Source organism: Tiliqua scincoides, chromosome 2 (genome assembly GCF_035046505.1).
Source record: "Tiliqua scincoides isolate rTilSci1 chromosome 2, rTilSci1.hap2, whole genome shotgun sequence".
Lineage (NCBI taxonomy): Eukaryota > Metazoa > Chordata > Lepidosauria > Squamata > Scincidae > Tiliqua > Tiliqua scincoides.
Window position 1 is genome coordinate 157,755,568 of NC_089822.1, and position 14,384 is coordinate 157,769,951.

At 45.1% G+C, this 14,384-nt stretch overlaps 1 protein-coding gene across 1 annotated transcript in view; it reads right to left on the reverse strand.

Moving 5' to 3' along the window:
• The window catches only part of EVPL (envoplakin), a 29,219-nt gene extending 26,024 nt beyond the window's left edge, over positions 1–3,195 (reverse strand). Inside the window, exons 1-3 of the mRNA XM_066613373.1 lie at positions 3,100–3,195; positions 529–683; positions 130–253 (exon numbers count right to left, since the gene is read on the reverse strand). Of these exons, the coding sequence (XP_066469470.1) occupies positions 130–253; positions 529–683; positions 3,100–3,162 (342 nt within the window). The 5' untranslated portion in view covers positions 3,163–3,195. The remainder of the gene's footprint in view (positions 1–129; positions 254–528; positions 684–3,099) is intronic.
• Positions 3,196–14,384: the final 11,189 nt, after the last annotated feature.

The following is a 14,384-nucleotide window of genomic DNA, read 5'->3' on the forward strand; positions in this document are numbered from 1 at the left end:
CAACATCCCAAAGTGCATTGCCACACCTAACCGAACTTTTAAATCACAGCCTTGGTTCTCTTGACTAAGACCAGTGTTTGATTTTACTAACAAAGGCACGGGGCAATATATTCAATTAGTCATCTTTACCTGCTTTTGTTCTAATATTTTTGCCCAGTCCACTTTGGTGCACGCTTCGGGAACTGTAAACTTCTCATAGAGATCTCGATATTCAGCACATTGGTGCGTCACTCGGTCATGGAGCTGCTTGATGCTTTACAGGAGGGAAGACAGAAAATGTGAGGAAATGGGAGTCTAGGAAAATCAGCCCAAGGGAATGAAAGGGTTTGAACCAGGTCAGAAGTTCACCACCTGTTCATGTCAATCAAGAGCCTCCATGCACTTCATTAAGCCATTTCTGTCCAATGGTGCATATATGCAACAGGGATCAAATGTGTACACCTGTGGGCTGGGTGGAAATGGGTTAAAAATACCTCATTTTAGCCAGGCCTAGACACAGGGGGTGGCCGCTACAGATTCATTACTCACTCTCTTTCTATCTCCAAGGCCTGAGGATGCTTGAGACGCTTGACTTTGTCCACATCGAGGAAGAGGTCTTTCAATAATGTCTCAGCTTCTTTCAGGTTTTTGGTATTTTCCGGTTGGAACTCGAAAGATTTGCCTTGTTGCTGGTTACTGATGTCCTGAAATCAGAGGAATGAAGATGAGTGAGCACCATTTCCTTCAGAGAAGGCAGGGTGTGGTCGCAAATAAAGAAAAGCTAATGTGCTGAAGTGCAAAATTAGTTTCTGCTGAAGTCCATGGTTCCCCTGTGCCTACACGTTTTCACAAACTCAGGGGTGTTCTTCATCACATAATGCATAATTTACTTCCAGAACTTGCTCCCAATAGACAAAATGATGGCCATTAGGCTCAGATGATTTTTTAAAACAAGGCTAATGGTCTCCTTTTTTAAAAAAACAAAGGCCAATCCTATGGTTTCCTTGTGCCAACAGAGCATGCGTTCCGCTGGTGCACACTTTTGCAAAAGCGCCATAAAGCACTTTGCCTTCCCAATGGCAGCAGTGCATGGAGCTATGCCTGCTGGAGCAGGTAAATCTAGTGCAGCTGGAAGGTGACTTGGGACCAGGAGGGTGGTGGGATCAGCAGCACCAGAGCACACTATATCCTATTCCACCTTTCTGGGCCTGATCTGTCAACATTGATCAATGAGGACTTGCACCAGCTACGTAGCTGATACAGGTCGGAGTTGACCTGCTCCAGCTCTTGCGGCTTACCCTGGGGCAAGGGCACAAATATCCCCTTACCTCAAGGAGACCTCCAGCAGCCAAAATTTTCCCGCAGGATGCAGCGGAAGCCATGTTGGTAACACTGCATAGGCACAAAGGAATTTAAGTAGGATTGGGCTGTTAATTCTATCAATGGTTATACAGGTCATAAGAACATAAGAACAGCCCCACTGGATCAGGCCAAGGGCCCATCTAGTCTAACTTCCTGTATCTCACAGCGGCCCACCAAATGCCCCAGGGAGCACACCAGATACAAGAGACCTCATCCTGGTGCCCTCCCCTACATCTGACATTCTGACTTAACCCATTCCTAAAATCAGGAGGTTGTGCATACACATCATGGCTTGTACCCTATAATGGATTTTTCCTCCAGAAACTTGTCCAATCCCCTTTTAAAGGCATCTAGGCTAGACGCCAGCACCACATCCTGTGGCAAGGAGTTCCACAGACCAACCACACGCTGAGTAAAGAAATATTTTCTTTGTCTGTCCTAACCCGCCCAACACTCAATTTTAGTGGATGTCCCCTGGTTCTGGTATTAAGTGAGAGTGTAAAGAGCATCTCCCTATCCACTCTGTCCATTCCCTGCATAATTTTGTATGTCTCAATCATGTCCCCCCTCAAGCGTCTCTTTTCTAGGCTGAAGAGGCCCAAACGCCGTAGCCTTTCCTCATAAGGAAGGTGTCCCAGCCCAGCAATCATCTTAGTCGCTCTCTTTTGCACCTTTTCCATTTCCTTTTTTGGCAATGACATCCATGTTCTGAGAGGAAGCAGTCTACTTCTGAGTCACCCAGACACGAAAGGAACAGCAGCCGATGACACTTCTCAGAGGCACTGGGCTGACACTGGAGACAGGACACTGGAGTGGATGGGCCTTCAGTTTGATCCAGCAAGTCAGCTCTCATGTTTTGAGTCCCTGATAGCACAAGGGGGCCCAACACAGTCTGTTCTGGGCTGCTCCTGAGTCTGATCTCCACCACTTTGTCACCCTCCCACTGCTTCTGCTGTTCCAAACAAGTTAAAAGGAAGTGTCATGCCCTTCTTTCAGGTGAGACTGGACTGGCAACTGGGGTGGGAGCTACAGCACCCTTCAGCAAACCAAGGGAGAAAAAGTTTTGTTCAAAGGGAGCACGTTTTCTAAGATAAATCTAAGATAAAACGGAGAGACAATTAAGTGAGCTGAGCTACTGGGCCCAGGCCTACAGCTGTCAGTTTGATTTTTCTGGCACATTGCCTGTGCCTTTTAATAGCAGGGCAGGAAGAAATAATTCAGCAGGTATGTTCTTTTCTTCTCCTTCCTGCATGTGCCTGCTGAGAAAATGTTCCCCCGATGAATTTCTATAGGCGTCACAGCTGTTAAAAGCAGAACAATCCTGATGGCTCTACCAAAACCAAGCACAGACAGACAGTTGCAAAGCAGTGGCGTGATGAACATCAATGCAAGAGGTTTGTGAGAGGACAGCTGATGAACACCTGTTGTAGATCTTTCAGCTCTAGAGACTCTGCTCTTACAAGAGGCTGACCTGTATTATCCTTGGGGATTCTCCAGCTCTTTAATTCTATAATATTCTTTGATACACCCATCTCTCCCTTTCAACATTTTTTTCATAACAAAGACCATAGAAATTTGTATACACTTTCTTGCATCATACCCATAAGCCACAATGGAAAGCTCATCAAGCCTGAATGAAGATGTTGGGTACATGCTGGGTATCCAGGTTCCTGTGGCACTATTTAAGACTTTCTTTAACACTCCCCCCCTTTATCTTCTGCACATGGCATAGTTCTAGTTTTGGTCTCCCAGATTTACCTGCTTAAGTTTGGACTGTGTTGCAAGAATGTCCTTTTCCACTTGGTCAGCATTTCTTTGCATACGAGAGATGAGCACAGCCAGGTCATTGCTGCTTGAGGACCTGACAGCAAAGAAACAGAAATCAGATGGATAAGCACAAAAATGATTTCATCAGAGTTTCTAATTTGAGAGGACCAGAACAATCATTATGCCAAGTACACTGTAGTATGAAAATTCATGACTTCCTGTCCTAGCTTCATAAGAAGAGCCCCACTGGATCTGGCATCTAGCCCAGTTTCCTGTATCTCACAGTAGCCTGCCAGATGCCTCAGGGAACACACAAGACAACAAGAGACCTGAATCCTGGTGCCAGTCCATTGCATTTAGCATTCAGGCTAGCTGATGCCTAAAACCAGGTGGTTGCATATGCCCATCATGGCTTGTAACCTGTGGCTTTTTCTCCATAAATCAGTCCAATTCCCTTTTAAAGGCATCTAGGCCAGGTGCCATCACAACATCCTGTGGCAAGGAGTTCCACAGATTAATTACATGCTGGGTGAGGAAATATTTTATTTTGTCTGTTCTGACAGGTTCCTTTTAAAATCATCTGTTGCCCAAACATATGATAACAGGATAGCAATGTCCTGGTTTCCACAAAAGGAGCAGAATGGTAATGTCAGTACTGAAGCCAACCCAAGTTCAATGTGAGAAATAACGTCTGCCCATCTTTGCTGCTGCACTGATGCACAAGTTCTCCAAAGAACATGTATGGGTGTGAGACACAAGCATTTCCAAAATAATTGGGCTTGAAATAAGAAAAAACCATGTCCAAAATAATCTAGTGTTGCTAGGATGGATTTCCATTTTCCCAAATGGTGGCAACATGTTCTTTCAAAACACCCTTTTAGACCTTCTGTTCCATTTTCTGTATTTCTACCAGCTCTTGATAAGCTCAGTTAATGCATTTTGCACTGAATTTGCTGATCAATTTGCCGTCTCATGCAAGATACTGTGCCATTGCAAAGCAGTCTCATTTTCCTGAATTTGTAGCAGAGCATGTTAGAGCCAAACTAGGCGTGATGTGGGAGCTCTGTTTTGGCACTTCTGGAAAGTCACACTGCAGAGCTACTAAACCTACTGCAGGTCTTAACCAGACTGGAAGATCCGAGTAACATTTGTCTTCCAGGACTGTCTGAAATTGTTCTGTAACGACAACCACAAGCTGTGTTATCTTTGCTTAAAAAAGGAAAAGCTTCAAAAAACCATCTAAAAATGTGCTAGATCACAGGCACCCAGGGAGTTTTTTCATCTCCTTTAAAGCAGGCATCCTCCTTCCACAGGGGGAGGCATTTATTCTATCCCCCATCAAAGGCACCTGATTGATCCTACCAGCCCACACCAGGTTTATCAGCCACAAAGGGCACAGATCTAAAAAGGCATGTGGTTGCATTCATCTCTTTCAAAAGCCTCTTTGCATCCAAGAGTGATACAGATTGGAAATAATCCAAGCAAAGAGTGACACAACTGTGCTACCAATATTTCTGATTTAGAGGCTGCCCTAACTATAGCTTGCAGGTTGGGCTGAATGCAAATATGTTTATCAATAACAGAAGGGTTACAATGGGTTGTAGATGACTCTGCCTCTGAATCAGAAGAGCAATGAGTTAAACTCCATTCAACGCCTGAAACACTACTCTGTACGGGGGCAATGACATTGGGCGCAATCCTAATCCGCTTTCCATCACTGTCATAAGGGCAACGCAGCTCCAAGGTAAGGGAACAAACATGCCCTTACTTTGAGGAGGCCTCCATGAGTGCCACCTAACTGCAGGATGCAGCACACCGCTATTGGCACCGCTATGCTAGTGCTGGAAAGTTGGTTAGGATTTGGGCCTTTGCTGTCATCACTGGTATGTAACCAACACAGCCTCTCAAAATGGCTTTGTGCCATTATGCTAATGGCTCCATTGGGCCAAGACCCTATTTCAGAAACTGGCAAAGCTACCAAGTGGACAGTCACTGATGTCAGTGGAGACACCCTCCGAGAGTTCTACAAATCAGCTGGATCCATTTATCTCTGTATTTGGACACCCTTAACTAGAGCAGCAGACAACATGGTCAGGCATCTGCCAAGGGTAAAGTACCAGCAGGCCTCAGGAGGGGGGGGTGAGGGGGAATCCTCAGGGCCAGGGCTTCCAGGAGGGCCAGGCTATGACAAAACAAACCATACAGTATAAAACAAATTCATTACAAAATAAATTTGGGTACCTCAATCTCAGCCTATCCATGGCTACATTTCCACTACAGCTTGAATCCACTTTCAGTACACTTCTATTACTCCATGCGTTTAGGAAGGGGGGGGGGGCAATCAGACATCTTGCCCAAGCCCAATACCAGCTCTCAGTACCAGCAGGGAACACACTGCTGACTGGAGCCCTCCAGATCAATCTCAGATATTGGGCCTACAAACATTCTCACTCACAAATAAATAATCAATGTTCGTGCTCAGTCCTCACATGCTCAGTCAATCCTTTCTGCCAGTTTCTGAACAGCCAATATGTTTGCTGGTGGAAAATGCAAGTTTGTAAAACCCCTCCTCCTTGTTGTAGACCTTGCCTTCTGGACCCAGTCCCCAGAAGTAGGTAGACAAGAGGAGGAGGAGGAGGAGCAAAAGCTACTTCCACCATTTCATTTTTTCCTCCTCTACAGCAGAGCTGGCCTGGCTAGTCTCACTGCTAAGTTGTCTCCCATCCCGTGTGATTACATCTCTCCAACTGACATAAAGAAAACACTGTTGCTCCTCCATCCTCTGCTTTCTAATTAGCTCTCTCTCATTCACACCACCCCCCACCATCCTCCATCACCTAAGGCTCCTCATTCTTCCTTTTCTGAGCTCCTCCTTGCCTCACACATTGTTGGCATCCTTCAGTCTCGGAAGACTATGGTATCGCGCTCTGAATGGTGGTTCTGGAACAGTGTCCTCTCCAGTGCGCAAAGCCTGGGTAAGGTAGATATGGAGGATAGATTGTTACCCATGCAGCAAACCCCCCCCCTCCATGTCGCTGAAATGGTCCAATGGAAAGACAGAGGCCAATACGGTTGCTTCCAGCAGCATTGAAGGAGTTGCCAGAACGTGACTGTGTTCAGCCATGAACAGCCTCAGGGATTCTGGCTCCGGATTTTGCCTCGAGGTTGACTCCTGAAGCCTCTTCCATAACTGGATGTAACCACAAGGCAGTGGAGGTTTGGGATCAGAGTTTTCCTTCTCTCAGATGAGCTGCCTTCCCAGGCTAATGAGTCCCATCTATCCGGTGGCCTCTTACAACAAATACAGCCAAACTGAGGGCCTATTCTTATCCCCAGCCCCCAGGGGAATATCCCTCACACATTATGCCTTGCATAATTAGCCACTCCTCCTTTTGTCACACAGCCCTTCCTCATCCCGCTGCTGTGCTCCAGAGCTCGACCTGTCCCACAGCACCATTCAGCCTCCTCAAACTAGTCATCATGAATGCTACTTGTTCCTCACCCACGACACCCCACACTCTCCCGCCCAGCTCTGGTTGGCAACCTTCAGTCTCGAAAGACTATGGTATAAGCCTACAGCACCCGGTATTCCCAGGCAGTCTCCCATCCAAGTACTAACCAGCTCTACCACAGTGGAAAGGAAGAAGAGCAGCAACACCGACTATACCTCCTGAAGTACCTCCAGGGTACTTATAGTATATTAGAAACACCTTTATAAATTCTAATTTTTTAAAACCATACACCAGTAGTATAACATAAGTTTGTTACTCATACCAAACCCTGTTTTGTACTCACAATTAGAGTGGAAATGAGTATTTGTAAAAGCTCGCCATTACACAAGCTTGCAAATGTAAACAGTCATATTTTTGATACATTTTCAATCAACAGTCAATTTTAACTCATAATTCACAACTCAAGGGGTTTAGACTTGTTGGCATCTCTTGACTGTTTTGATTTTGGTCAATTTCAAGTATGAAAGCTCATAAGCTGTCAATGTCAAGTAGGGAGGGTCAAAACAGACAGGTATGTGTTTGCTTCCCTGCCTCACTTTTTTTTTTTTAAACCTCTCAAACCTGTTTTTTTCCCCTTTCATCAGATGTGAAACATTTAAGTCTCACTGTGTTCAGTATTAGGTTCCTTACTGATTCTCTAATCATTTATCAGCTATTAGTTAAATGAACTACAGAGGCAGACAGCTGTTCAGGAACGTAAGGACTCGGCAAAGGCCAAGCAGTGACGTCTTGTGATTGTTCAGTCAAAGGTGACCCCTGAGAAAGAATCAGACCTTAGGAGAACACAAAACAGTAGAGACACAGGTAACAAGAGGACCAGGTGGCACCTGTGAGTAGATACACAGCTAATGTCATGTCTATTTTCACTCCTAAGTACCATTGCGTATTATCTACCAAATGTTATCTCAAGAGTAAACACCATTTCAAAATATCTTTCAAATGCTTCAAGATTAAAAAAAAAAAATACTATTGCATGTCAACTACCAAAACCATTGAATATGAAATACTGTACTACTTCAAGCTAACCATCAAATATGAAACTTTATTGTTGTGATTATTTAATTATTTTATTTTTCACATTTTTATACCACCCTTCCTCTAAGGAGCTCAGAGTAGTATACATGGTTCCTCCCTTCCTTTTGTCCTCACAACAACCCTGTGAAGTAGGAGAGGCTGAGAGATCATGGCTGGCCCCGGTCACCGAGGAAGCTTTTTGCATGAGTGGGGATTTGAACCTGGATCTTCTAGGTCTAAGTCCAACTCCCAAACCACTACACCATCCTGGCTCTAATTATAGGTCTCGTTAAAAACACTATGAGATTTTAGTTATTGTTACAAACCACCTTAGATCCTTTAGCAGAACCCTGAGGTATTGGGAGCTTATAGGGAAAATTAAATGAGAAGAATAGCTAAAAGCAAGCTTGCTCACCACCAGGCAGTTTCCTTTATAAAGATGTGCAGCCACAGGTCTGGAGAATGTTGGGTTTGTTCTAGGATATACTATTGGTTTACACTGGCAGCTCAATACCATCCTTCCCTCCCCACCCCGTACCAATGCAATGACACCTAAAAGACTACTGCTGAAGTCTTTGGGGGGGGGGGTTGGGTTCTGGAGGTCTCCTTTGAGGGAACATTTGTTCTTGCTGGACCTGATCTCCCCCCATTGCCCCCCATTCCTCAGGGCAGCAATGGATAGGCACTGGCAGCATTCTGGGCCCATCAGCCTCCCTACCTAGCCATACTTGTCTATTTACCTCTTCCTACTTGCGCTGCTACTATAGGTTTTTTTTAATAGAGCAGCCCAGTGGAACAAGAGACCAGGAAAAAAAACCACCCCCACTTCAGCTTTTCGGATGTAAGCTGGGCAAGCTAGGGGGGCCAAGGAGGAGATGCAGTAGCTATGAGGATGATCTTGTTCCTGTTCCCTGATTGGGACTGCCACTGCTGTCACTTCCCCTCCTCCTCCAGTAGCAGTGGGCGGACAAGCGAAGAGGGTATATGCAACTTCTCAACTTCTAAACCAAGGCAGAAAAGAAGGCAGATAACAGACATGCATCCACGTAGGGATGGAAGTAGTGATGGAGAGGCAGCAGAATTTCAATGGAGCTCCAATGTTCCTTGGGCTGATGATTAGCAAATGAGAAAGCATAAATTGAATTTGCTTTTGTTTAATTGCAGAGGTGTCCTGAGGGTTCATCGTACCTGGTGTGGCACTTACCTCGTGGAGCTCTGCAGTCTAGAAGTTTGGGAGTAATGTAATCACAATCACATCACCTCCGACCTTCCACCATATTGCATTGCTTTTAATGCGATAGGCCCATCTCTGGATTACCTCTGTTGGCTGATCTTGGGCACAATCACTGTGTGTTCTCGCAGTAAGCAGTAAAAACATGATTATCAGTGAGTGTGTGAAGTACATGGGCCTGGAGAGGGCTAAAGATCACTGAACAGAGACTTGGGTGGTGTGGTGTCACCCGCCACTGACACTCGAACCTGGTGCAGCCTGCACCAGCCGCACCACCATAGTGATGCCACTGTTAATTGGAAGTCTTGTCAGCACTTTAGCTACAGTTCTGTGGAACACTTCATGAACCTTTCCAATGTACCTCAAGTTTGCATGCTCTAATTATTTCTATCTCCACTGATTTATGCCCGCAGCAATGATAGGGTGTGTCAATAGAAGTCTTGTGTGAATTGAAGGCTTCTGTCTGATGGCGTCCATGGGTGCACCTGTCATTTCTCTATGCACTCTAATGTGTGCTCCTTAGACATGCATTACATAAGTTCATTTTTATTGCTATGCATTCCTAAATCTTCTTTTGTATCTGGAATTAAAAAGAAATTACCCCAGTTTTGGTTTGCAATCATAAAGGGTTTCTTCACACACTACAGGAGACAATTATATTCAAAAACACATACCCAGCACAGAACTTTGACCACCCGCCAGCTCTGGAGTGAATGTACGCTCAATTTCTCTGCTCAGCATGCTCATCGCCCAAAGCACATTATGGATTTTTAGTATGTGCGCTGTGTGTAATGCTAAAAATGTAACACTGCCACACAATCTTCAGCCACCATAACTGTCAGGGGAGCTGAACAAATGCACTGCCTCAAGTTCGTTCTCGACCTCAGAAGGGCCAATGCATCTATTGGCTCTATGACGCTAAGCCCTGCCCCTCCTCACACATGCACATGACAGGCTGTGATTTTATCACCGGTGCAGAGCAGTAGTGATAGGTGGGAGAAGGGGTGCTTAACATTTCTACTGTTTTGCTGCAGCTTCCCACTCCAGCTAGAAAGTCAGACACCAATCGGCAATAGAAATGTGGGTCTGGAACCACAACTTGGGGGGAAAGCAGCTGGGAGAGGACACTGCAGGGGGAAAATGGTGGACAGAGGTAGGGATAAGCATTCTCCCTCCCTCCCATTTGCTACTGTGCCCCCTCTTCAAGCTACTATGCAGTAGAAAAATGGAAGCCAGGCATTTAGGTTGACAATTTGCGGGGAAAAAGCCTCTGTTCATATCAGTAAATAGAAGTCTGAGATCCGATGTGTACATGACATTCTAATGCTGCCTTTGAGTTAGACCAGCGGTCCCTCTAACTCAGTATGGTCTACTACTCTGACTGGCCGCAGCTCTCCACGGTCTCAGGCAAAGACTCTTTCCCCCTCACCTGCTGACTCTGATCTTTCTTAAAACTAGAGATGTGGGGGTTGAACCTGGGGTTTCCTGCTTGCAAAGTCTTTGCTCTCCCTTTTGAACTATGGCCCTGTGCTAAGAAGGTGGGAATGTGGACACGTGAGTGACCTGCGCTTCTGATTCCTAGCTTCAGATATAATCTAAAAAGTGAGAAATCTCAACTTTCACCTACACTGAGCTCCACAAGTTTCAGAGGATCACGGAAGCTCATGCTGGTCTTACATCTGAATCAAACTGGGAAACAGATGCTGTTCTTTCTTCATTTCCCCATTGGCTTTTCAGTTATTACAAATTAGAGATCAGAATTCTGCAACTGGGACTACATTCTGCAACCTGTGTGTGTGTGAGATTATGTTTTTCTCCACTGCCCAGGAGACTGGATGGTAACAGTTGACTTGAGAGAGGTCACGTATGTGGCCAGGCCCCTGTTTTTCTTAGAGGTCACTGGATATACCAGCCTGGGTAAAGAAACTGGTTTGTCATTTTTCATCCAATTGCACAAGCTGACGCCCCACTGGCTCCCTGGAATGAGGAGGAGCCGTGATAGCAGATACTTCAGCACCACCCAACTTTTCAGCTGTTGCTGTCTGGCAAGGGAGAAGGAGCATTAGTCATCACCACAGTGCCTCCTAGACATGTTGAGACAACAGCCCTGGAAAGGTATTTGCTTTTCTGAGTTCTCTCCCAGCAGCTCAACCAACTGACCTAGCCAAAGGGAAGTCACTACACTGAAAGATGTGTGCATACTTTACAATTTTTACTATATTACATATGGCAAGAAACCACAAAAGTATTGTATCTTGATATACTAGGTTGACCCACCCTTTCTGTCAAACAAACCAGCCCAAGTACTGAACGCCACCCAGAGTGAACAACATGTGGCTCATAGAGCCCACCTTGTTGTCTCTCCCTGTTTTAGATGAAGAGGAGCACACGTAATTCAGCAACTATTCCTGCTGAAATTCATACAATCATCACAGTGTTGCATGTGCTGCCTTTTGAGATTATACCATCAGGATATATTTTTCCACCTATACTAGGATTACACAGACCAATACACATTTTGCTTCCTTAAACATTACACCAATTCCTGGGTATATTTGGGGTGCTGATTCAAAAAATGGCATTTGTTTTGCCCTATCACACCTAGTTTTGGAGACATAGCATAGCCTCTTTAGTGAATGCTTCAAGCAGCTTCCTCATGAGGAAGCCTACACCATGGCTTCCTCATGAGGAAGCTGCCTGAACCATTCACTAATGAGGCTATGCTGTGTCTCCAAAACTAGACGTGATAGGGCAAAACGGATGCCATTCTTGGAATCAGCACCCCAAATTCATATCAAACCACTATAAAGTTTGGGAAAAAACTTTTCTGACCCTCAATTTTGTAGGCCCGTGTTATCACAACAAGCAATAATCTATCTCTAGACAACCCAAAGTGTTGGTTCTGGAGCTGCTGCAGAATCAAAAAGTTTCATGCCCGACATGAAGCTCAGGATCCGGTTCCACCCTCCTCCCAACCGCTCCCTCCCTGGGCATGCCTGCTCCCCGTCCTCCCCCACCTCTTCCTACAAAGGAATTCTTCCTCCCCATTCTCCACCTCCCGCCACACCCCCACTTACCTCTCTACCACCCAGCGGTTCAAGTGACTACTGAGCAGCAAGCACCTGCTTTCCACATGTGCTAGCCGAACATGAGCCCAGCACAAGTGAAAAATAGCTATGGCAACCCACTTCCAGTTTCATGATCACAACTCGGAAGTGGGTCGCGATAGCTATTTTCACTTTCTACAAACTGTGGGGAGCCTGGCAGAATGCTCCATGGGGCTCCCCACACCCCCTGGACCCTGGCAGGAGGTAGGATGTGTTAGAAAAAAGCCTCCCTACCCCCGCAGCGGGGCGATTGTGTCACTGCCTTTTCCCCCACCCCCGCAAATACCGATCTTGGGAGGTTTACTCCCGAGAAGTTTGAGAACCTCTGGTTAAGGGTATAGTGATGGTACCAGGGTTCAGGAGTGGGACCTGGACCTTCAGCACCAGCTAAATTATTTTAACACTGGTCCTTTCCACAAGCAGGGCCTGCAAACAGTGGCCCTCCCATGCAGTTGCCCCTGGCAACTAGTATTCAGCAGCACACTGCCATCTCTGAAGAAGACTCTACCAGCCATTGTGCATTGTGTGAAGATGTTCTGGCAGGAGGTCTGGTCTAGAGGGTTGAGCCTCCATTTGCCTGAAGAATCCGAAGGTCGCCAGTTCGAGGCCACTGGCACCGTGCAACCTTGAAGCAGCTGACAAGCTGAGCCGAGCTATTCCATCTGCTCTGAGCGTGGGAGGATGGAGGCCAGAATGTGCGACCAGATCAAGAAGGAAACATCTGAATGTTGTGGTTTCTTGAAAGATAGAAACCTTCTTTCAAATTGTAAAAATCCCTATGGGGATTTAATTTGCCTGCCTATGTAAACCGCCTTGAATCAAGTCTAAAGAGAAATCTGAGGACCAAGAAAGGCAGTATAGAAATACCTGTATTATTATTTATTTATTTATTTATTTATTTATTTATTTATTTTATCATATCTTTATTTTTATCTTATTTTTATCTTATCTTTTATTTTTATCTTATTTTATCTTATCTTTATTATTATTATTTATCTTATCTTATCTCTTATCTTTTTGGAATCTACTGCCAGTTTCATCAAGTGACACACCCCCTTAAAAGCTCTAATATTTAGAAAGGAAGAACTACTTTGTTCTTTCCATTTCCCCCGCTCCACACATATGTTTGTAAACCTCTACTGTGCCTCCACCTGTTCTTTCTCTCTTTCTTTCTCTTTCACAAAGCCTCAGATACTGTAGCCATTCCTCACAGACAAAATGTGCCAATCCTTTTTGATCATTCTATTTAGGCTTTGCTTATCACTCTCCAGCTCTACAAGGTCTTTTTTGACAACCAGAGGTGTACATAGTACTCCAAATGGGGCCACATCATAATCAATTTATGAATCCATTGAATGGTAGGAGTGGCAGTGAGGGTGACAAGCAGGTGTGGGAAATGGCTGGGATGTTGAAAGTGCCCAGGGGTAAATCTTAGCATAAAAATGCATGCAGGCAATTAGACAAACATGTCTTAGCTCACTGGTCCCTAACTATATTCACTCACATCCTCAGTTTTCCAGAAGCCATTACTCTGTTTCCCAGTGCAGTGGGTGGGTATAGTCATGCAGAGATTCCCCTGAGACAGCCAGAATGCATTTGAGAAGACTTGGGTTTGACCTTAGGAAACCTACACTCAACAATGGCATGTCTGTCTGCCCAGTTGGACGGCTTATGACCATCCATACCTATTCTGTAACCTGGTCAAGTGGACCTGGATGACCAATTAGTTGGCCCTATTGGCATGCCAATCCTAGCAAGTGAGCTAGCTAGGACAATTGTTCTTGATAGATGATTAAGACAAGGAATAAACAAAATTACCCACTTTCTTGGACAAGTGGACTTTTTGCAGTGTGAACTTTTTGCAATGGTGCAGACTTCAGAGTGTCTCAGGAAAGCCTCCTTCCTGTTGAACCTTACACTGAGGCTTTCCTGAAGGGGAACATATAGGATGCCAAGAACAGAGCAAGTGGAGCTCAGTCATCATACTTTTGTCTAATATTTCCTAGGATGGAATTTGCCCTTTTCTCCCTCTGCACACGCAGTTGACGTTTGCATGAGATATCCACCACAACCACAACATTTCTTTCCTGGATCATCACTGCCAGTTTGGAATCCAACATATGGGAAATTTGTTTTACTTTATTTATGTTGAACATCTGTCACTTTTTGGAACATTTACTTTGAAGCTCAAAGAATTGAGTTTTTGCCATTCTGACAAACGGTTCATCTGCTAACTTCACTGATCACCCCTAACTTCAGATAATCTATAAACAAGGGAAATAGTACCAATCCCAATACAGATCCTCTGAGAAAACCCAATGTTTACTCCCTCTGCTATGGAAACAATCACAGCACAAGAACATATTTCTACCATCTGCTTCCTGATGTTTAACCAATTACGAATAAAGAGGA